Consider the following 25,136-nt stretch of genomic DNA (forward strand, 5'->3'; position numbering starts at 1 on the left):
ATTAAATACCTGTGCTGTTTTCGATCTGCAGTTGGGAGCCTGCAGACGCAGTGGGCTGACTATGTACATTGATTTCTGCCATTTTATATTTTATATAAGGGACTTGCCATCCATAGATATTATTATCTGTGGGGGATCCCAGAACCAACCCCCGACAAATACCGAGGGGCAACTAAGCTTTGGGGAGGTGAAGTGTTTTGTGCACATTCTCAACTGTGTGGGGGTCGGCACACCCCCAACCCTCTTTTTATTTAAAAGTCGACTGCACTCTTTTTTTAAACATAAGCTGCCTTATTTTCAAGAACAAAGAGTGGAGTATGTGAAGGAGGCACTGTGCAGAGTCAGAATCAGATTATTGTTCCCTTCACACCCTCGCCTCTTCCCCTCTCCCTCCTCTACCCCAGCTCCCCTTGAAGCTTGGGCAAGACATGAATGGAACGTAAGAAAACTGAAAATTCTGGTCTTAGATTCAGAGAAACCGTTCCCAAAGATCGTACCTACCCAGATTTCATAAGATATCAGAGCCTTCTGATACACAGGAGAAGGGTGTTCATACTTGACAGTAAACAGAACCTTTGGCGCATTGCCAAGCCCCTGGTGACGTTCCTGAATCTAAAAATGTCTTGTATTTCAGATAAAAGCTCCTTTTTTCTTCAGGAAAGTCAAACCCAAATCCTGAGAACTGCAAACACTCTACATACTTCTGTAGTTTTCAAATTGTTTTTTGCTTTCATTCCATAGCATACTTTATAGCATGCAACTGAGCAAAACTTTAGTTAGAGATGAGGTCATCCAAGGCAACCACTGGAGCCAAACAGACGGACTTTGCGGCTCACTAGCAACATGGTCTGACTAACGACAGATGACTCAGTTTCCTTATCTGTCAAAGTCCTTCTTCTGTATTCTCGAGGAGAAAACTGACTGCTGGATTCGAAAGGTGAAAGTGCCACATGGGGATCAGCCAGAGAAGGCGAGGTGGGCTTGTGATATTTAATCAACGTTCATGCTATTTTCCTACCTGTATGTTTTATGAATATGATCAACTACTGCACTTTCCTTTACTGACTGAATGGTCATGCTACTGTAGAAGGATAAGCAAAAAGTACTACCTGAAAGAGTAATGCAGACAAAATACAACAGTTGGATCTCCTCTCAACGTCCAACTCCTTAATAAATCTAAATGAGAAAAAAAGTGATTCATAGACAATTTTTCAAAAATATTCTTATATAAATACATTTCTAATACTCACAGACTTTCCAAAATTAAAATAGTCTTTGTTATTCTAAAAGTGCTACATATGCATATAAGATCTAAAATGCTGGGAAACATAAAAAGTAAAATAAAACAATCACCTATAACCCTATGACCTAAACATAATTAGTGGTAACCTTTTGGCCAATTTCCTTCTAGACTTTTTCCTCGTTATACACACACACACACATTAAGACTAGAATTATGCAATATATATCACTTCATTAAACAATTGTTCCACTCATGGACATAATGAGCTACATCATTACTTTATAGAACTTAAATGTTTTTATTGTATGAATATACCATAAAAATATTCATCATCACCATTTCGATTTTTACTAATGTTGAGGTAAACACTGTTGTACCTAGATTTGTGAGCACTTGTCCTGTTAGTCCTACTGGATAAATCCCTAGAGGTGAAATTTGCAGGGAAAAGGAGGTGCACAGTTTAAAATTTTTAACGAGTATGGTTAAATAATCCGTCCCCCCAAAAGACTGAAACAGTGTGTTTTCTCAAGTACATTATGGACACACTGATGCTGTTAAGTCTCTCCACCAAAGATAATGTAATGTTTCTGAATTTATTTACTGTCTCATTTTAAGTCTATTAGAAGAGTTCGAGTTTCTTCTCCTGTGGGTCTTGAAATTCACATCTACAGCTATAAAACCATTACCTCCTTCAAAATCTTATTTAGATAAAACCAGTTGGCTTAACTATATTAATGACATTAATTAATTAATGTCTATCAGAGTTCAGCTTCTCTGTGTGAATATTCAAGTGTGGTGTTTTGCCCTTCTGATCAGTGGGGAGATGAGTTTCTTCTACTCAGGAGATCTCTGAGAACAGCCAGTGTCCCTGTAGTTATCACAGAAGCCAGACTTCCAGCAGGATGACCGGGAAATTACTTTCTGTTGGCTGAGAATCAGAAGATAATAACTTCAAAGGCTCGGAGGAGCGGAGGTGCCCAATGGCAGGAATGCAAGAGCAGTTTTTTTTCAAGCTGTGACCCTTTCTCAACATTTCTGTTCTCTGCTGCCAGACTCTACTAAGTCAGAGCTCAGACTCGTGTGGGGATTGAGTGTGTGCATGTGTGTATTTCCCAGGAGTGCAAAACAATCAAACTTGACAAAATTTTTTTAAATGTTTGCTGTTTCATACTTGTAAACTAGGTAATTTCTTACTTTCCTTGCCCAGGGATGCTGATTTCCTGAAAACAATGTGATTATTAATTGGTTATTATATATTTTTTAATTTGCTCTATAGCTCAAAACACTACGCAGGGTTTTGCCTGCCACACCACCCCCTTAGGTAAGCTATAAATGTAACATAACTGAGGAGGCAAAAGAAACCTGTAACACTACCCCTCCATACTTTTACTTTTTGTAAAATATGGGAACACACCACAAATTCATGCCATCCTTGCGCAGGGGCCATGCTAATCCTCTCTGTATCATTTTAACTTTAGTATATGTGCTGCCAAAGCGAGCGCTACTCCCACCATACTTTTTAATTTCCCACATTAATCAAATATTTAAGGTATTTGTGAATGCTGAGCAGGTATAAGGCACTGTGATAAACTTTCACATAGGTTATATGTGGTAAGCGGAAAAATGGTCCCCACAGCCTAACATATCCACGTCCCAATTCCCAAAACCTATGAACATGTTACCTTAATATGACAAAAAAATATATTTTAAGAAGACTTTGCCGATGTGATTAAATTAAGGGCCACAGATAAAGTTATCCTGGATTATTTAGGATGGTCCAAGGTCATCGCAGAGAAAGGCAGGAAGGTAAGAGGAGGTCTGAGGATGGGAAGAAACGTGAGAGACAGAGGGAGGTGGACTGGAAGCTAAGAGGCTGCCGGCCCTGAAGACAGAAGATGAGCAAGGGCCAAGGAAAGCCGGCAGCCTCTAGAAGCTGGAAAAGACCAGGACACGGATTCTCCCGTAGAGCCTGTCCGGGGAGCACAGACCTGACAACACGTTGGTTTTAGGACTTCTGACCCCGTAACAAGATAATAAATCTGAGTTCAAACAGCAGTAGGAAATTAATACCATATGAGTTATGGACTAAATTATGGGCCCTTCCCCACATCGATTTCATATTAAAGCCCTAAACCCCAGTACCCTCAGCATGTGACTGTACTTGGAGATAGGGTCTCTAAAGAGGTAGTTTGATTAAAAAGGGGTCATCAGGGTGCGCCCAACTGGTGTCCTCATGGGAAGAGGAGGCCAGGACACAGGCGTATGCAAGAGGACAGCCATCCAAGGGGCTGAGGAGAGAGACCTCAGAGGAAGCCAACCCTGCCTGCACCTGGAACTCGGGCTTTTAGCCTCTACGATTGTGAGCAGTATGTTTCTGTTGTTACCACCCCCGGTCTGTGGCACTTTACCCCAGCAAACGAATACAGTGTGTCACGTGACTCTCACCACCAAGGTGTGAAGATCAGGACTCTGAGGCTCAGAGAAGATGAGCAACTTGTCAAGGGTCACAGGGGTCCTAGGAACCTCTTGAATTAGGCCCTGGTTGGCCTGACTCCACATTGCTATTCTTGCTCCCATGGCAGAAGTCCATTCATTCATTCATTCATTCGTCCATTCAACAAGTAGCCACTTAATGCCAGCTCCGTGCACGGCTCTCAGGACATAGCCGTGAACAAAGCAAAGCCTGTGCCCATGTGGCACTCACATTCCAGAGGTGGGAGGTATTATGGGAAGAGGAGGGCGCCATAAACAATAAACAATAAACATCACCAGTAAGTAGATGGTGGGAGCCTCTATGATACAGACGCAGGTGCCAGTACCCAGTGTGTGAGAGGCTTGGCACTATGGGGCACAGGCGGGTACCCACAGAGGGACGCTACGAGCTGTTAGGCAGATCATTCCATCGTCACTCACTGGGCTATCTTTGCCGATATGACCGCTCCTTGCAAACAGCCCCAAATGCCAACCCTTGACAGAAATTCCTCACTGTAGTCCCTATACCCAGGAGGTGAAGAGCTATCGGTGGCACTGGTGAGTGAGGGGCCACACTCTTTCCACGTATGCAGCACATCTTGTTTTCTGAATATGTCATCGAGAGCTTGACACCAGCATTTAAAAGCGGCCCTAGAAGAGAAACAAAGTATCAAGCAGTCAGTTCTCTGATACCTATCTCATCAAATCTTTCCAAAAGGGGGAGTGAATGTTCTGAAGAAGCATTTTAATTAAAATGTATACCATTTGTGTATTATGTACATGTAACCATTTCTCTCAGGTAGCATTTAATGAATAAAATGTAGCAATGTAATATTATTAAAGAACTAGAAATTATGAAACATAATATTTTTCATAATAATTAAAATTTTTTTTTCCAAAGTTTCCCTCATTTAGTAGACTCCTTAAAAATGTACCTTTTCTTTCCTGCGAAGACAAGAAGACTTCCAAGCTGATGCAGTGCCTGAACTTTAAGACTTCTTTGATTGCTAGCTTGGAGAACATCTATATTTTAATCAAGTAAAGAACAAACATCAGTTCCTGAAAAATGTCTCCTTTATATTTGCAAAAATAATTTAAACTGCACTATTCCTTAACTGTGTACATAAGCAAACTGCAAGCAAGTAGTGCCTTCAAATGTCACATGATTTATACAGAAAGAGAGTAAACGCTGTTCTATTTGAACATAGTGGAGTGGGAGATTGGATCTAAAAACAGATACAAAGCATGAAAAAAAGTGAAGTAAGAGTCAGGTAGGGAGAAACGGTTGAGAAGAGAAATGCAGAAAAGGTGTGCAAGGTAGAAAGGGCTGGGTCTGTATGGAAAAGACACATGTGGCTGGAGCATGGTTTTCCTGGGAGGGTGAAGAAGGAGGTAACGGTAAGATTAGAGGCGTCTGGATGGTTGGTGGAAAAATGTGGTCATTATTCTACAGCAGATGGAAAGTCTCGAAGGGTTTGTTTTTGAGCAGGAATGTGACAAGATTAAAGCATATCCATGCTTCCTTTTATCCAAATGCAAAAAAAAAAAAACCCAAATCTTCAACATCACCTGAATTTGGGGGTAGGGGTTTGAGGGGTCCTGATGAATGCACGCATTCAAGGCTGTGTAGCCAAATTACCCAACTGACAGGGCACTGGTTTCTAATGAGGGCTGTTCTGTCCCCTAGAGGTATTTTAGACATCTTAGGAAGCGTTTTGTTAGTTGTCACAATGGGACACCTGGTGTTTCGAAGGTGAAGACCAGAGACAATGGTTGGTCAGTGATGCACACAGCCTTTCCCCACAGTGAAGAAAAAGGTGAGAAACCTGTTTACAATGATCTGAGTCTAACATCTAATTCCATGTTACACACAGGAAGGGTATATCTGTGTGTTTTCAAAAGGTTCTGAATTTGCCAGAAATGCAACCACACCCTCCTTTTGTTCAGAACTTTACCTACATTTATTTGTTATTTTAGAAAATTATGTCACCAACGTTCACAGTGTTGACGCTACGTGTCACCAGAACAACGGGACTGCTCTGCATCCGTAGCTATGACATTCGTGGTGACCCTACACACACAGGATACGCACACCAAATGCTTCTCTGGCCTTCTGCTGCTTGAGTCTTACACACTGACAATAGGTTCTTTTGTTATGAAGTGACTTGATTTATCCCATATTTTATACTTACAGCTTCATATCAATGGGGGGGTCAGACAATACATGTAGAAAGAATATATTGAACATAAATTGTTTTCCAGAGAGTGAAGGGGGAATTACAAAATGTCTGCTATAAAAAGGAGTCCACAATATGGGTTGAGTATATACTTTTGAATCTGTAAAAGCCAAATCAAGAGGGAAGACAAAGGAAATGAAATCGGCTGGCGCAAAATAAAAGCACTGGACAGTGGCCACATTCCTACAGGTGATTCACAGGTTCAGGTAAAGGGAGGTGGGCGAAGGGCGGCCTAGGACCTCGCAATGTGATGGCCAGGCTGGAGTGAGTGGGTAGGGGAGGGGCTGGGAGCATCTCTGCTCAGCACTGCTCCATCCCTGCTTGCAAGGGTATGATGAAGAGATGCTATTTCACACTCTTTCATCCTATTTTTAAAAATGGCATTTTGGGACCAAATGTAATGTCCAACATGAATGCAGGTGATCATACTGAAAACAAATACATAATAAACAAATCTTACCAATAGTTTTGTAAAATGAAGAAATTACAAGTCCGATTTGTGAATGGGAAAGTTTGCTTTTCTCCACTGAACTGAAAACTCTGAAATGTTCCTGAGAAAGGTCCGGGGGCGTGGGCATGTGCATCTCTTCCGTCCCCAGGTAGAAGTCCACCTTTCCTGGAGCAAGCTTTGAAATGTTCGTTCCTCCTCTGACTTCTATTCGTGAAAAAAATAAAATAAAATAAAAAGAAATTTTAAATGGAAAAAAGAAGGGAAGTTGATGGCGAAGAAAAAGGCAGTAGAAATGGAAAGGGAGAAGAAAGGAAATATGTTGTACCTAGCTGAGACTTACTTGCAGTTTGAGGAACTTTGTTTCCTTAAACTTAGTAACTAGAATCATTTCTGAAGAGCACAGGTGTGTGTGGATGAGCTCTATACTCAAGCCATTTCACAGTCTGCCAGAAGATCAATGTTGAGATCATGTTCTGCTTTTCATGGGGATTGGTGGAAGTTACACCATTTGTGTTTTGCCCTTTTAATTTTTTTAATTTCTCTTTTTTTATTGTTGTTGTATTAGAGTTGTCCCATTTTTTCCCCATTGCTCTTCCCTGTCATGCCACCCCTGCTCCCACAGTCAATCCCCACCCTGTAGTCCATGTTCATGGGTCATTTATACTAATTCCTCAACTAGACTCTTCTCCTTCTTTCCTGCCTTCTCCCCTTCTCCCCTCCCTCCTTGGTCACTGCCAGTCTGTTCCTTGTTTCCATGCCTCTGGTTCTATTTTGCTCATTTGTTTGTTTTGTTCATTAGGTTCCTGTATTAGGTGAGGTCATATGGTATTTGTCTTTTGCTGCCTGGCTTATTTCACTAAGCATAATTCTCTCCAGTTCCACCCACGCTGTCACAATGGGTAAGAGTTCTTTCTTTCTGCTGTGTAGTATTCCACTATGTAAGTGTACCACAGGGTTTGCCCTTTTTAAAGAGCTTCCAACAGTAACATGTTAGTTTGTCTCTGGGGCAGAGACGTCTGCCCCACAAACGCAGTCCTGACCTGAGGGGTAGGGAGCGGGGGCCAGAAATAGGAAAGTGCTATCTCTTTTTAAGATCAGAGAGCACACACACAAAAAAGGGAAAATATTCTAAGGGGAATAGTCAAAAACTGCAGAGACAGAGGACTGGGATAAACTGCTGGGAATATTCTGGTGTGTGTGTTACATGCTGCTGAGGTGCTCAACTCCTGGTGACCCTATACATGAGTGACATCCACAATGTCCTGTCCTCAGTGGCCCAATTCAGCTCCTGTAGAGTCACACCTGTGGCGTCTTTTATAGAGTCAACCTGCCTCATAATTGGTCTCCTCTTTTCCTGCTGCCTTCTATTTTTCCTATCATTTTACTTTTCCCAAGGAACCCTGCCTGCTCATAATGTGCTCCAAGTAGAACACTTTTGTTTTTTGCGGGGGAGGTGGGGGGGCCTCCAGCAATGTTTTGGTGTCTCCAGCAATACTTTAGGGCCCTCTCATTTGTCTTCCTGGTGGTCCAGGCTATCCATAGAGTTCTCCTCCAACACCATATTTCAAATGAATGTTCGACTCATATTTCACTATTTCAAATGAATATTTTGGTACCAAGTGAGATTCAGAGTGAGTTGATATAAACTGTTCTCAGGAATCTTATTTCCTTTTCTTATTCGTGCCCTTAATCATTGTCAATGTATGCCATAACTGAAAGGATTTTAAGCATGATATGGAGAGCTCACTTAATGGAACGCTAGTCTGTGGACAATACAACCACATTATGTGGGTGCATATCATAACTTTTTGCAGGGGCAGCAGCAATAAAAACCTACATACATGTACAAATATATACAAACATAAATACAACTTTGGTCACTGGTTGTAAAAAAAAAATTGGTCAGATTTCTAAAAGATCAGTTCAATGGATATTAGCATCTTAGATATATGTTTAAATCTATTTTGAATAACTTTAAAATATAATTATTGAGTATTTTAAGTTTGTTCTTTTTTATGATTCTTATTCTGATAAATTTGAACAGCTAAGAATCATAAACACAAATTAGGATTTTTTAAAAATAACTTAAATATAGATAAATATAGACAAATTTTACTATGTTCTTGGAGGTTACCACTTCATCACTCAAAGCCTTGCTTTCATTTTGTTCACAGATCGATAGATGTTGAGAGGGAGAAAGGAAAACAAAAAAAGTAATGTAACCAATGCTGATAGTGAACAAACACCTTGTTTTAGGCTAAAAAAAAAAACACTCTTAAGATCAAAATCTATGTTATTAACAAGAAATCTTATTGATGCTTATATTAAAATGCATCCATTTCTTGGACATTGACAAAGTACTGTTTTGGTAAAAGGTTCCAGTTAATTCAGTATGGATTGATTCATCTACTTAGGACAATTAAACAAGACTAGCACCATACTTGCAAAGAAAATGGTGAGAACATAGATGTACAAAGTCAAAAAAATTAACAACTGATGTTTTCGTATCTACTTCACACAGGGAGTGTGGTGGCTTCACAGAAGGCACAGAAGCAGGTGAGTGAGACAAGGCCTTGGCTGGAATAAAGTGAGAGAGAGAGATGACGTGACCCACGAGACAAGAAGGAAGTGAAAGGCAGCAGCCAGTGGGCTTCGGAGTGGGGGAAGGGAGCCCCTATGGCAGGAGGTGGTGGATCCGCAGTGTGGCATCCCCGCCTAAATGAGGGCCAAGGCATACAGGGCAAGTATTTTTACCTTGTGTCTGTGCAAGAAATAATGAAAGCAACTTTCTGCTGTGTCGGATTGCTCTGTTATGATATTTGGATTTTTCCAAAGTCTCTCTAAAACATCTCAAAGTGTCTGTCACATCCACGGGCACACAGACGAGCTCTTTGGCTTGTCTGTATTCTGAAAGGAAAAGGAAAAGCAAGTAAGGCTGGGGATGAAATTTTGCAACAGCCAACCAGTAGCAAAAAACTCTAATGCAGAGAATTTCTTGGTCCCAAACCAAAGCTGCTAAATTCAAAGCCCCCAGGTATGTAGCAGGGATCTCAACATTCAGATCATTTTTGTGGTATATTTGAAAGTCCTTTTTTTCAAAAAAGAAAAAACTTAGAAAACTTTTGGTTCTTATGAAATGCAAAGAAAACTTTAGATCTTGCCAATTTTCCTTATGAAGCCTCCTCCTACTTTATTCTTGCTGAACATAAAAGATAAAATAATTTCCTCCTTTTCAGCAGCCTCTTCAAAGCAGGCGTGCCTTGGGAAAGGGAAGAAAGGAGGAAAGAAAAAAGCTCGGAGATGGGCAACTCCTCTCATAAGAGAAAGAAAAGACAGTTTCTGACATCGGAGGATGCAGAGGAAAGAAACGTGGCACCATAAGTGGGTATGAAACTAACAAACAGTCCGGGACAAATGGCTGAAGAGAAAGAGTTGCTGCAAGGTCTCTGGAGAGGAAGTGGCCCTCCAAGAATTGGGTTGCAGATTTGCAGCTCACAGCATGAAGCAGGCACACAAAAACAAGAAATACAGGCTTCCGATGGTGTAACAAAGGAATTTACTTCTTCAGCAGGTTGAACAGGTCCAATAGCCCCTGTGAAATCTGAGGTCTTGATAGTACAGCAACTTTTAGGGAACGGAGCTACAGGAGGTTAAGATGCAAGACCTCTGCCCTTGAGCGTTCACAGTCTCGCAGAAGAGATGAAGCATTCTGTCGCCAGCATACTCAAGTCGCACTTGCAGAGAGTGTCCATTAATGATAACAGGAGGAAAAGACAGAGGGGGGAGGAAAGGATGAGCTAGAAAGACCTCATGGGAGAGAAGGTAAGCCTGCTGTGTCTTAAAGGAAAGGGAAGATTCGATTAGCAAGAAAAAGGCAAGCAGTTTTAGAGCACTAGAATAAGAAGAGCTGAAGCTCACTGAGCACTTCTACTATCTCAGGAACTAGTTTAAATAATTTTGTCTTACTGAACCCTAGAAACAACTGTAAAAGGCAGACACCATTTCATCCGCATTTTGCAGATGAGGAAAAGCAGGCACAGAAAAGTCTGATAGCTTCCCTCGGGCCACAGAACTAGTCTGTGCAAGGGGAATATGGCAGGGTGGTGACTGCAGCACAGTGAGATGACAGGGCCAGTCCTGTTGAACAAAGAAGGGTTAGTTTGCCAGGGTCTGAAGCCCTCACTGAGGAAGTGGTCTTCATCCTTTTTAGTGGGTTGCTGAGCAAGGGTTTTCAGCAGGACCCTAACAGAAAGAAAGTAGTATTTTAGGGAGAGTTACCCAACACCGGGATGCACAGCAGACTTTTAACAGAAGGAGGGTGGTGGCTGAGAGACTGACAACATTGTGTCATTTGAACTTGACTGAGGTAGTAGCAGTGGAAACAGAGGAGGGACACAGGAAACTTTCTGTGTAGAAGCAACAGGAGAGTGATTAATTTTTTGCTATGTGGGAGAAAAAGAAAAGGGGGTGGGAATCATCTATTCCCCATCCTTTCAAGGCCAATGCCCTTGCTTCCTACCTCACTTGAGAAAAACTGAAGCAATCTAAAGGCATTTCCCACAAGCCCCCACGGGGCCACCCACCCAGCCCCGAGTCCCCAGCCCCAGCGCCCATCTACATGCAAGAGCATCAGACCAGCAGTTCTCCTTTCTCTGAATCACCAATTTTTCCCTCTACTGAATCTTTCCCGGCAGCACATTTTACTGTTTTTCCTAGCTTTAAAAAATTAAAAAATTTTGTGTTCATTGCAGCGTTATTTACAACAGGCAAGACAGAGAAACAACCAAAGTAATCACCGACAAATGAATGGAGGAAGAAAATGTGGTGTATATATACAATGAAATGAAAAAGAAGGAAATCCTGCCATTTGTCACCACATGGATAGACCTTGAGGGTATTATGCTAAGTGAAATAAGTCACAAAAAGAAAGGCAAATACTGTATGATCTCACACATGGAATCTAAATAAACTGAAGGCATAGATACAATACACAGAATAGATTGGTGGTTGCCAGAGGTAAGGTGGGGATGAGCAAAATGGGTGAAGAGGGTCAAAACATAAAACTTCCAGTTATAAAATAAATAAGTTCTGGGGATGTAATGTACAGCATGGTGATGATATTTAAATTTCTTTTAAAAAAGAAAAAAATTAATTAAAAAAAAGAAAACCTTTCTCTTGACCCTATTTTCCCCTCAAGGTACCATCCTATTTTTCTGCTCTATTTTACAACAAAACTTCTCAAGAAGTTCTCTACTCATCATTTCCCACTCTCTTGAACCCACTTAAATCAGACTTCCCCCACGCCCTTCCCATCCTTCCACCCAAAGGATCTTCATGCAATTCAATGTGATGTTCAGCTTTTAGATGTTACCTCACCTCACTTTTCAGCAGCAGCGGACTCAGTGAATAATTCCTCCTCTGAAATACTTCCTTCACATGGCTTACAGGTCCTTTTCCAGCCTCACTGGACACTCCTCGGTCCTCTTTGCTAATCCATCCTCATCAACCCAACCTCTTAATACTGGAAAGCTTCAGGGCTTCCATCTTACACTGCCTCTCTTTCCTGCTTAATTTATACTCACCCCCTTGACAATCTCATCTAGTTTCATGGCTTTAAATATCAACCATATGCTAGTGGCTCCCAAATTTATATCTCTGGTCCCAACTCCCTTGAAGTACAGACTCATCTATTCAATGATCTACTCTGCTCTGCATTCAATAAACAACTCAAACTTAACAGGTCCCCAACTGACTTTCTAACCTTTCCTCCTTAAACCAGCTCCCCTACTAAGTCATCCTTGATGTCTATTCTTCTCTCATGCTCCAAATCAAATGCACAGCAAATCCTATAGGCTCCCCCTTCAGAAAATAACCCGAGTGCCACTATATCTCACCAGCTGCACCTTCCACCACCACTTCCGTCATGTTCCAAGACCTCATTATCTCCTTTTGAATTACTGCAATCGCCCTGGTAACCAGTCTCCCTGTCTCCACCTTTGCCAGTTTCAACACAGCAACCAGAGGACTCCTTTTAAAACGTTAATCATCTCATGTTACTCCTTTGCCCAAGACTCTCCATTGGCTTCCCCATCACCTAGAGCAAACACCAAAGCCCCAAGAGTGACCTGTAAGGCCTGACTTGAGCTGGATCCCCATGACTGCTCTGGTACCTCCTCTTCCTATTCGCTTGTTCCACACCAGGCATGCTGGTAAGTGCTCCACTGAGCCACCAGGCCTGATCATCACTAGTGCCCTTTGAGGTTAGATTCTCCCCTAACCTTATAGCACTCAAGAAAAAAATTGGTAGATATTACTGGTCATGAGAAGAAAGATACCTTATTCTGACCAATTGTGATAGTGTAGTAATTTTTAGATATGCCTACATACCAATTATATGTTTCCAACTGAGTCATTATCATAAAAATCTTGGCATCTAGCTTATAGCTCTTTATAAGACTCTAGGACCTCTTGGAGCAATACTTTGGCCCACACTTTTGGACTTATTTGAAAATTTTTTAGGATGTTGAATATTTTCTCAGTGTCCTGCATTCAATCATTAACATGTTTATAAGCATGGTGGGTCTTGTGCATGTCATCATGACATGTTTGCAAGATGTCATGCCCCTGCCATCCTGTTCCCTGAATTCCATTCTCCTCTAAGCCTGCACAATCCTGCATGATCTTCACAAGGCATGCATCTGCTCCTCCTGCCACCACCCTCTGCTCAAAAACCTGAAGATTATAGATTTCTGCTCTGTTTTTCTTGCAAGAATTCACGAGCTTGGATTTCTTCTGTTTCTCCTTAGAGGGGTGAGGTCAGGGAAAGAAGTCAACGGAGGAAAAGGAGAAAGCTGGAAGCCCTCCCATATTAATATTTTGAAAAAAGTCATTTACTTTCTTTAGGTCTTCATTTTAAATGTCTGTCAAAAGTAGGATGAAAACTATTTACCTCCAAGGTTATTATTTTAACCTGTGTGTGAAGTGTCTAGCAGAGAGCCTGTCATGGAGTAAGCATTCAATAGGTGGAGGCTCACATTACTACTGTGAGTCATATGTCTTTAAAATATATACGAACACTTATCAGTACTGGGCACCATACAAGGCACTGAGGAGATGAGCAAAGCAGATATACTCCCTGCTCTCACAGAGCTTAATGCTCCACAATAAAAAATCACAAAGGCATGCCAGGGACGAGAGGGACAGGAAGAAAGGAGCTGTCCACATCTTTCAAATGGGGGTCTGAATACAACCATCCTCTTGCTACCATTATCAAATATCTGCTCATAAATCATTCCTTTTTTTCTAAACTATATTTTGCTTTCTTTTTTTTTTAATTTATGTATTTGTTTGTTAATTTATTTATTTTATTTTTTAGAGAGAGGGGAAAGGAGAAAGAGAGGGAGAGAAACATCACTGTGTGGTTGCCTCTCACTTGCGCTCCCAACTGGGGACTTGACGTGCAACCTAGTCATGTGCCCTGACTGGGAATCGAACCAGCGACACTTGGCTTGCAGGCTGCTTTCTGATTTTCATTTTTTTAAGCCCTACTGTACCTTTTCTTATGGTCTAGGCTGGGTTCTGTTTGGTGCTTTGAAATAAATGATGCAAAGCAGTGAGGAAATATCAGCTTCAGAGGCCTTATCCTGACATCTGTCTCAAGGGGGTTCCTGTCTGAAAACTCCCACAGATAATGCAAGAAGCCATTTCAAAGCCACAGTTAGTCTCAGCAGTTTGAAACAGGTGAGAAGAAGAGAAGGAAGAGCAGGAGGAGGGGGAAGGAAAGAAAAAAAGAATAGAATTACTACGTCTTTCATTGTACCAATGTAGACATTAAAACCAAAATGCCGATCACTCCTGAAATAGGGATCTACCAAGGAACACTCCCAGGGAGCCATATGAAATCTGTGCTATTTTCTACACATTTAGTCACATCAATCCAAGTGCCCAGAGGCCGTAATAAAACACACCTGCCAAAGGGTTGAAAATTCCAGCATACCGGAAGACTGAAAAACCCTATCAGAAAACTTAAATACCAATAAGATCAAGACTCAAGAACAAGACAGAATACAAAAACAACAGCAATAAAATACATATCCATAGAGTTATCTCCCCTATGAAGCTTAACAAGCAGGCAAGTTACTCATCCGTTTGAAAAATAATCTATAAAGTGAGGTATTCTCACGTCTCCAAATCCTACAGAGACCTCACCAAATTACATATGCATTATTAAATAGTTAAGAGGGAGAATGGAAAGCTTTTAAATAATGAGAACACCAAATGTTCCCAGGCACTGGAGCATTACAACATCTGCTCTGAAGAATGAAATGTATCAAACATTAGTAACAAATGCTGCTATGCCAAAAGAAAAATCTATGATGTTCTTAAAGAAGTAATTTGGTGTGGAAAACATCAAGAATATATTTAGTGTTTTTAAAAAGTTGCAAACATGTCATAGTGACATGCGTAAGACCTAGTGGAGCACTTAGGGGCTGAACAATCAGACCAGGGTTTGAATCACAGTTCCAGGACTTACTAGTAATATTTTCTCATCTGTAATGTAAGCATAAAAATACTTACTCCGAGACGGTAGAAATTAAAGAAGCTAATGGTTGCAAAGTACTAAATATAGTGCCTGGCCCAGTTAATTATTGTTGCCCTTATAATGCTTTTCGGATTGCTATCCACTCAAATAGTTCTGCTCTAATCATTGCTCAGACTGGCTTACACTTGCACTGCCGCTGAGAATCAGCCCAAAGGATGGCTACAGCCTGATTCCACCTGACTTCCTTTCTGTCCCACCACCAACAATCTGGACGTTCCAAGTGTCACTTGAACAACAGGCAAGCGAAGTGCTGTTCAGCCATAATGTTCCCATCATCAATATGCGCCTCCTGGTCTACGATGTCTTACTAGGTAAGTTTTTCCTATCCGTAGACGGTAGTCATTATTTTGAAAACAAGAATTTCGGACACATTTTCTCACATTTGTTGCCCCTTCTTTTTAGGATGGAAGGGATAATACAGTCACATTCTTTCTGAGTTATGGATCAAGATCAAGGAAAGGGGAACATAGAAAGGATCACACTCTGATTGGAACTAGTCACATGTGACTGACCACACGGGTGCTCCCACTGAATAGGAAGGGGAAATCTGACTTATCATGGACAGTAAGGCCTACGATGTCGTGGTCACCAACCTCACTTTACACTGCTCTGCATCCCTTCTGCCTGCCCTTCTGCTATTGCCCTCAGTGGCCAGTCCATTCTTTCACATCCTGAAAGCTCCTACCCTGTCAACCTCGGCTCTGCTGTCAACCCACTGCTTCATTAAGAAAATCTTCGGTACCCAATGCAAATGCCTTGCACCTCTGCCCTTCCCACCTACAGACTTTCCCGCATTTGAACCAACTCTCTTCTCCCCTTCGGCCCTGGGTGTTCCACCCTCCTGTCCGAGCCAATTCTCAGGCATCCTACGCTCTGTCTGTTCCTCCTCAAGCTCCCTGCCCTATCAAATATCTTTCCTGTCTCTAAGCTTTCCCTCTCTACCGGCTCTTTCCATTTAATATAGAAATATGCTGCTTCTCTTCTATCAAAAGCAGACACACAAACAAAACAGAGCTCTCCTGAGCCCCACATTTCCTTCTAGCTGCTGCCGCCACTGACTTTCTTGTCACTTCTAAGCTTTCTGCAAGGCAATTCTCTCTTCAACGACTCTGTGCAGCCACCGCTCACCATGACTGCATCCACCGCTCAAAATACCCCCACTCCCCTCTCACCCTTTCTTTGAAGTTACTCTTGCTAAGGTCACAGAGTCATTCATTCAACAAATAGAGATCGAGTGTCTACTATGTATCAGACACCCATGAAGGTATTTGGGTTACATAAATGCACAAAACAATGATCCTTGCCTTCACAGAGCTTAGACTGGATCAGGGAGACAGACTGGTGATTAATAAATACAATACAAAACTGAGCTATACAGTATCTGATGGGTGGTTTATGTGCTTCGGCAATAAAAGGGAAATGTTTAGCAGAGGAGGAGGAATTGGGAGGAAGCAGGCAGGGTGCAGTCTTGAATACAATGGCCAGGGTGAGCCTCTTCAGAAAGATGTGATGTGCACAAGTAGGTGAGGGGTTTATCCCAGGCTTCCGGATGGGAGGGGAGAGCATTTCAGGAAGGGGAAGCTGCCAGAGCAAGGCCCTAAGACAAGAGTATCACAGCATGGAGACTAGCGACAATGACGTCCCAAATACAACAGACAGTCCGTCTGTCCTCCTGCTCTGTGACCTCTGACTGCTGACTGCTTATCTTGCTCAATCTCTCCTGCCTGGGCCTTGTTTATGGCGTTCTCCTTGCTTGTACCTCCTCCCGCTTAGGCCACCTCCCGACCTCTTTTAGACATTGTTCTTCCTCTGTTTGCTCCTGCGACAGATGTTAGGGCTCTCCACAGAGTCTGCGTCTCCTCATCCTCAGGGTACAAGGTAGAATCTCACTTAACCTACCCCTTTTGAAGTGAGATGTGGCCATGTGACTTCACCCAATGAAGTATCAGCAGAAGTGGTGTGTGTCACTTTCAAATAGCAGCATTAAGAGCCCCCATATGATTTATATAACACTCATGAACATAAAATTATAAAATATAAAAAGACTCTGAAATGAATTCCTTTTTCCTGCCTGTAAAATGACAATAACAAACCTTCCACATTAGGCAGTTGTAAGCTAGTACCGGCATTTCTCGTTTAGTTGCACATTGTTTTTACTGTGTCTTGCAGACACTGCATTTCTTTACAAAGTGAAGGTTTGTGGCAATCATGCATCAAGCAACTCTATCAGCACCATTTTCTTGCTAAAGGCTCAGATTATGGTTAGTATTTTTTTTAGCAGTAAGGTATTTTAAAATTAAGGTATGGAAATTTTTTAGACATAATGCTATTGCACACTTAATATACTATAGTATAGTGTAAACATAACTTTTATATGCACTGGGAAAGCAAAAATAAATTCCTGTGGCTTGCTTCATTACAATAATCACTTTATTGCAGTGGTCAGGAACCAAACCCACAGTATCTCCAAGTTAGGCCTATACTCCCAAAGCATTTCCAGGAGTGCCTGTTGTCCAATGCATAATAATAGTTCCCTTATTTGGGTTGTTATAGTAATTAAATAAAAAAATCTATGTAAAGCTATTATTAGCATAAACATTTAGTATATGCAGTTGTGGTCTGGTTTCAAAGTCTGCGCTCAAAGCCATTTACTACCTGCCTCTCAGTATAACGGCCCTAAAGGGTAATGTTAGTGTTCTTATTCCTGCCTTGGAAACATTTGTGGGAGTTGTGTCAACATGGAGACTCCATTAACTCACGATGAGCAGCAGCTCAGTCCTCAACCTCACTGAACACAGGAGCATGGGCAAAAAACAGACTCCCCTTAGATTTGGGGATTGTTTGTTGCTGCCATATAGCCTAGACCGTGTTGACTGATAGTTTCCAAAACAAGGCCATTCTAAGATCTATACTCCACATATCCCTCCATGAGTGACCTCACACAAGCCCCTGATTTCAACCACTACCAATATATTGATGACTAGAATACAAATCGCTGCCGAATGCCTCCATAGTCTATCCAACTGTACACTGGGTCATTCTGCTCAGCTATCAGCCAGGTACCTTGAACTTAGCAATTGTAAAGGAACCTTCTTCTCTGGCCCCTACCTCCAGTTTTCTCAAGAATGAAGACATCACATCCATGTAGCCACCCAAGCCAGAAAACAGAGCAACTTGAACTCTTCCCTTCCTCGTCCACTCCTATCATCTAACAAGTACAGAGCACAGTCCTGGGGACTCCTCAGCCTTTCTCCCATATCTGTCCACTCCTGTGGTCTCATCACCTAAGTGCAGGGCTTCACCACATCTCAAACACACAGCCAGGAGTAGCTATGTGGTCTCCACGTGGACTCCTTTCAACTGATACCCCATGCTGCTACCAAAGGGTCTTTCCAGAACACAGATAAGATCATTTCACTTTCCTACCTTAAATCCTTTTACCTAGCTCCCCACAGCCCTCCAGATAAATCTGGATCCCGCTTTACCCTGCCTTCTTGACTCTTGTATTATTTAACTCCTGCCAACCTTCCCGACTTCAGCTTTTGCCTTTCCCTTTTCCATTAGCCCCACTAAAGTAAATGCAGTCTCTCAAAAGCAAAACCCGCTGTTAACTATTATTGTTTATAGCAGCAGCAGTTAAAATACTACAGACCTTATCACTACATACTACAGCATGTTCTTGAATAATGCCTTTTCATTCAACATCATTTCATTACGGCATTGATGAGAAAAAGAAACTGATCCTAGCTGGGGCCAGGGTATGGAGTCTGCACATTCTCTCCAGGTCTGCATGGGTTTTCTCCAGTACTTCGTTTTCCTCCAACATGCCAAAGATTAACTGGCATATCTAATCTTTCTTACATGTATGTATAACTCACATTTATTTTGATATTTACTATGAGAGGCATTTTGGGTCTTTATTTAGAAGTTTAGTGATGTTTTTGTGACCAGAGCCATGATGTAGGAACTCAACTCTCATCTATACCAATTAGCCTAAGGTAAAATTGGTTGCATTATAGTTTCACTTAATGTCAGTTTCCAAGAACCTATCAATGACATTAGTGAGGATATACTGTATAATATCTGATTTATTTATTGTTCTCCTTCAATGGACTGTAAACTTCTGGATAAAAAACCTTTATTTAGTCTCACCCATCTTTGCATCTCAGTACCTAGTACAATACTCAACACACGGTAGATACTCAGTATATGTTTGCTGAATGACTATATAGCTGTCTCCCTAAATGAATAAGCAAATGATTACAGTAGATCCCCCCCTCCTTATCCATGGTTCCACTTTTTGTGGTTTCAGTTATCCCCCAGTCAATCATGATCTAAAAATAGTAAATGGAAAATTCCACAATAAACAATTCATAAGTTTTAAATTACATGCACAGAATGATGATGAAATCTTACACTATCCGACTTCTTCCTGCCTGGGGCATGAACCATCCCTTTGTCCAGTGGAGCCATGCTGTATACACTGCCTGCTCCTTGGTTTCTTAGTAACTGTCTCAGTTATCAGATCAGTTAACGTACAGCAACAGAGACACCATATTCACTTAACTTTTCCTATAGTACATTATTATAATTATTATATTTTGTCCATAGTTATTGTTGTTAATCTCTTAGTATGCCTAATTTATAAATTAAACTTTATCATAGTCATGTATGTATAGGAAAAAAAAAACTTGTATAGGGTTCAGTACTACTCAGTTTCAGGCATCCAATGGAAGTCTTGGAACATAACCTCCAAAAGTAAAGAGGAACTACCTCCATACACACATACATACATAAAACCCACAGATAAGTAAATGAAAGACTCCTAACACCTCAAAGGGAAGACTTGAATTTCTTTCTTATACCAGAAACATAGATTCATACAAAGTAGAACTGAGGAATCCCTAAGGCTCCACCCCTTAAACGTAACAAGAGCAACAGCTCTGCCTGGGACACAGAGACAAACACACACAGGAGACTTCTGGCCAAGATGGAGGCCTAGACTGACATGCTCCATCTCCCTCCACAACTAAGAAGGAATACAACTACCGCAAAACCAGAAATAACCAGAAGTTCCAGAAAGTAAATGGAAGTCCAACATATGAAGTTATAAAGAAGTGGTGCTCGTCCAGACGGGTAGGAGGGGCGAAGCTGGGGAGGAGAGGTTAGGCTGTGCAGCAGCAGTGACAGCAGTGGGACAGGGGTAAGCACAGACACCAGTATTTAAGGGGAGGCAAGAAGCATCTGGGGAGCACCCCCAGCTGCAGACCAGACCCGTCAGCTTGTGATTCCAATGCCGGGGAAGGCAGACCCCCTTTGCCTTGGACTGTGAGGCCCGGAGGCGGGTGGGGACAGAGGAGAAGGATCCCAGTCTCTCAGCAGAGAATCAACAGCAGGAATCCATCTTGGACCCCCACCCCCACAGAAATCACCACAGCATGGTGAGAAGGGTCGCCGGGTAGTGATGAGTGCACGGGGCTCCACCCCTTTAGTGAAGGAGGTATGAAAGCCCTGCCCAGGAAGCAACAGTAAACAGAAAACTGTCAGGATGGCACAGATCATGATAGAGATCATGGTGACACAGCTAACCAGACAGCAAATATCTAATCTAGCGAAGCAGCAGATAGGAAATCTTTCTGAGGCTCAGTTCAGAGCTTTGGTTATGAAAATGCTTACAGACCTAACAGCAGATCTTAAACAAGATGGGGAAGAAATGAAGGCTAGTCCTGTTGAAATGAACAAAAACACATATGAAACTAGTGATGAGGGCAAAAAAACCAGGGATCAAATCAACAAATTGGAACATAGGGTTGACAAACAGTCAACCAGTGCAGGAAGAGGAAATGAAAAGTGAGGAAAATAAGGAGAGGCTCAGAAACCTATGGGACAGCTATAAGTGGGCCAACATCCAAATCATAGGGCTGCCAGAAGGTAAAGAAGAACTAGAAATTGAAAAATTATGTGAAAACATAATGAAGCAGAACTTCCCTAACTTGGGGAAGGAAATAGACTTACAGGTCCAGGAAACACAGAGAGTTCCAAACCAACTGGACCCAGGGAGAACCACACCAAGACACATTATAATCAAAATGTCAAAAATTAGGGATAAAGATAAAATCTTAAAAGCAGCAAGAGAGAAGAGAATTACGTACAAAGGGGTCCCAATAAGACTATCAGCTGACTTCTCAAAAGAAACTCTGCAGGCAAAAAGGGATTGGCAAGAAATATTATAAGTAATGAAAAGCAAAAACCTACAGCCATGATTACTCTATCCAGTGAAGCTGTCATTCAGAATAGAAGGGCAGAGAAAGTGCTTCCAGGAAAGTAAAACTGAAGGAGTTCATCAGATCCAAACCACTGTTATATAAAATATTAAAGGGACTTGTTTAGGAGAAAGAGGATCAAAACTATGAACATTAAAATGAAAACTGTATCACAACAACCAACAACAGAAGCTAGGGAACTGAAACAAAGGCAAAGCAAGTAGGCAATGAGAATGGGAAAAGAATTATAGATTGGGGAGCATATTGGGGGGAGGTCAGCAGGGAGGGGAAAGGGAGGGAGATGGTACAGGAATTAAGAAGCATAATAGGAGGGAGTGGAGTAGACAGGAAGATGTTGAGAAGAACTATATGCACAATCAATGGGTATGGACTAAGGGGGGGGGGACAACCAGAGGGAAGGGGGTCACTGGGTGGAAGGGAACAAAGGGAAAAGAAACTGGGACAACTGTAACAGCATAATCAATAAAGCATATTTTTTTAAAAAGGTAGAACTAAGGGAAGGCCTTATTCCTTCATCTTACTGTGTTGCTACATTCCTGCATGCTGCCCTTCCAAAATATTTTGAGAGGACTTATCAGCTAAAAGCAAAGAAGTCATGACATTCCCAAATCTCTTCCTGTGCTCTGTTAAAAGACATATAACCATCATGGTAAAGCCAACAGAAGAACAATCTATATTGATTACGGAAATAGAGGTTATTAGGGGAGTCGAAACAGAAAATAACAAAAGGTCAATTTGAAGTGTTCCCAAGTGTGATAACAACAGGGAAAATAGTACAGAACAGTCTTCCTCCTCTTTTTTTAAAATTATTTTTGTCATCCATTTCCTTTCTACGTTTAAAAAATATTTGTTTCCCTTCTTTAATTTAAACATTAAACTAATAAACATGGGTTTTAATTCCGCTTAAGTAACACAGCAACACAAGATGGTAAATATCAAATGGATTATTTTCAGTCAAATACACATGCAAAAAATATTTTGCAAACATTTTAATTATGGAAGATTTGACAGGCAGAAGACAACACAAACTCTGCTTCCAGCTAAAATTGGTTCTGACCCGAAAGGATGAGCTTTCTTAGGAAATCTGTGCCGTTTCCTGGATCTGTCAGTTTATTGGTTGGAGGATTAACCTTGAGTTGTTTCCCAATAAAATTTCGGCAGGTTATCTTAAAAAGAAAAGAAGAAAACAAATATAACTTAGGTATTTAAAACCAAAAATTTGGCTCACTTAAAATGTTTATCTGATTTTTTATTTGTAAAAAAAAAAAAAGAGAGAGAGAGAGATACAAAAAGGCTGGAACAAATAAAAGCTAGCAGAGACTCGGGGGAAAGGCAGCTACAAAATTTTTCATATTTCTTTTGTACAGCACAGATGGAAGAGCATTAAGAAAATTATGTAGAGTAATTAGAATATAATTTTCTGATATTCTATAAATTTACAAGTCTAAATATATCTTCCATTCTATAAGTTGAAACATATTTAAAATATAGGCTGCTTTTCCAGTGGCAGGTTTCTCCACCCTACTCACAATTAAGGCAATTTAAACTTCCCTGGTAAAGCTTTTCAGAAATAACTTCCCCTGTAGTATTTTAAAATTTTATTCTCTAACAGATACTTGAGTGCTAAAATTATAAAATAACTGAAAGAAAAATATTTTTAAACAAAAAAGGAATTCTTTTAAAAGGTCCAAGGTCCTCTTCTCTGTTGCTTCATTCCCACTCCTTGAACCACCCTAAATACAGCTCTCCTTGAACCCCAGTGTGATGCAGATGCTGCTTCTCCAATGTCCCTTGCTGGCACTTCTACAGTGAGGTGTGAACACGGTCCTTTCCTTCTCTCTGGCCCCATTAAACACTCTTAATTGAATGTGCCAGGCACAGCTTCAAGCTCAAAGACTATACAGCTGAGAACAAAGCAAACAAACACTCCTATTCTTATGGAACTTATTCTAGTGGAAGCAAAGAGATGATAAACAAAATAGAGAAGTACACTGTAGAGTACATATATTGAAGAATCATAAATGCTAGAGAGAGAAATAAAGCAAACAAGCACAAATTTTTAAATAGCATAGTGAAGGAAGTCCTCACAGAGAATGTGACATTTAACAAAGAATGGAAAGAGGCAAGGGAAAAATCAATGTGGATATTGGGGGGAGGAGCGTTCCAAGCAGAGGAATGGCAAATGCAAAGACCTCTGACCAGCTGAAACCTGCAGAGAAGTATAAGAGATGAGTTACTGGGAGTCACAGGGGCATAAACTATGTAGGGCATTAGGCCATGATAGGATGTTCGCTTTAACTCTGAATCAGATGGGAAGGTATTAGGTTTACAATGGGGGAATGACACGGCCTGACGGGTTTTTAAAGGTTGTTCTACCTGCTGCATGAAGAATAGATGAGGGGCTGGAGGCAGAATTTCAGGGAAGTTGGAAGCCCATAGACTAATTAGGAAGTCATGGCATTAATTAAAGCAAATATAACAGTGACTTGGAGAGCAGGGATGGTGGAGGTAGTGAGACGTGGTCAGGTTCTGAATACATTTTGAACGTAGGGGATTTGGCGACCAATGTGAAGTGAAGTGTGAAAGCAAGAGAGGCGTCAGGGGTGTGCCCAAGCTTTCTAGCCTGAACAGATAAGGGAAGGAGGGTATCATCGATTAAAATGCAGTAGTTTTCGCAGAAGAGGTTTCTTTGAAATGTGCTAAATTTGAGAAGTGTATTAAAGATCCAAGAAATGATGTTGATTACACAGTCTAACGGTATTTTGATGAGTCATCTTGGTTAGGCTAAACTATGAGGACCAGTGGAGGAAAGCATCCATTTTGTAACATACATATACCTCAACCCAGTTATTCACACTGTAATCTAGGTGCTGCTGTGAAGGGATTTTGCAGATACTAATTAAAGTCCCTAATAAGTTGACTTGAAACTAGGATGATTATCCAAGGTGGGCTTCACCTAATCAGGTAAGTCTTTGACAGTACTGGTGGTCTCCAGACTCCAAATTCCAACCAGCGTCTAGGTCAAAAACCGCTCTTTCCTCACTGGATCCTCCCTCAGTGACTGCTTCTGGCCACACCTGCAGGGTCCCTTCCTGCTCACAATCCTGACTTCCTACCCTACGAGTTCAGACTTGCTTAGTCACCCCCATGACCATACAAGCCAAATCCTTGTAATAAATCTAGATATAGATAGACGGATTTATTGATAGATAAACAGACAGATCCATCTTACTAGTTATGCTTCTCTGATTGAACCCTGACTGGTACAGCTAGTCAGACATGTCAACAGAGAATGAATTCAGGAGAAAGGTCTAGAATGGAGATATAATTTTGATAGTCGTCATCATAAAGAGGGTACTCGGATCTAAGACTGAATTAACTCACCAAGTCGAGTGTGTGCATAGAGAAGACAGAGGACCAAGACAGAGTCATGGGACACACTTAACATCAAGACATTGGGGAGAAGAGGAATAAGCAACAAAGAAAGCAGAGGAGCAGCCCCCTCTTTTTACCCTCTCCCTTGTCTGCTACACCGCAGCCACGGGGGCCTTCTTTCTGCCGCATCTCAGGGCCTCTGCCCTCCTTCCCGAGGACTGGAATGCTCTTTCTCACTGTGTGGCTGGGGTCTTCTCATCAAATGCCACCAGCCTATTCCTCTTCCATTTGGCTTTCTTCAGAGAACTTCCAATGACCATGAATCTTTCTATAGGTGTCTACATGTTTATTACCTGACCCTACCTCCATCCCTCCAAAATTAAGCTCCAGAAAGCAAGAATTCTGACTGTTTGCTCTCTACATAGAATATGCAGGAGGTGAGAATATGCAAAGGCCAGAAGGAGCTTCTGTG

At 41.4% G+C, this 25,136-nt stretch overlaps 1 protein-coding gene and 1 non-coding gene across 4 annotated transcripts in view; both read right to left on the reverse strand.

Annotated features, from left to right (window-relative positions):
* Positions 1–25,136, reverse strand: part of CFAP54 (cilia and flagella associated protein 54) — a 244,906-nt gene that overhangs the window by 104,129 nt on the left and 115,641 nt on the right. For 2 of the 3 annotated variants that reach the window (XM_090275371.1, XM_090275370.1), the window contains exons 39-44: positions 22,347–22,455; positions 9,158–9,310; positions 6,413–6,607; positions 4,651–4,738; positions 4,157–4,366; positions 1,110–1,176 (exon numbers count right to left, since the gene is read on the reverse strand). In XM_090275371.1, coding sequence (XP_090131497.1) covers positions 1,110–1,176; positions 4,157–4,366; positions 4,651–4,738; positions 6,413–6,607; positions 9,158–9,310; positions 22,347–22,455 — 822 coding nt within the window. The remainder of the gene's footprint in view (positions 1–1,109; positions 1,177–4,156; positions 4,367–4,650; positions 4,739–6,412; positions 6,608–9,157; positions 9,311–22,346; positions 22,456–25,136) is intronic. The other variant, XM_090275372.1, reaches the window with a different exon arrangement.
* Positions 2,641–2,745, reverse strand: LOC150011218 (U6 spliceosomal RNA). Its single transcript, XR_016510907.1, has one exon. It is a non-coding gene; the product is annotated as a U6 spliceosomal RNA (small nuclear RNA).

The sequence above is a fragment of the Furipterus horrens genome, unplaced genomic scaffold, assembly GCF_987537825.1.
Source record: "Furipterus horrens unplaced genomic scaffold, mFurHor1.1.pri manual_scaffold_4, whole genome shotgun sequence".
Classification (NCBI taxonomy): Eukaryota; Metazoa; Chordata; class Mammalia; order Chiroptera; family Furipteridae; genus Furipterus; species Furipterus horrens.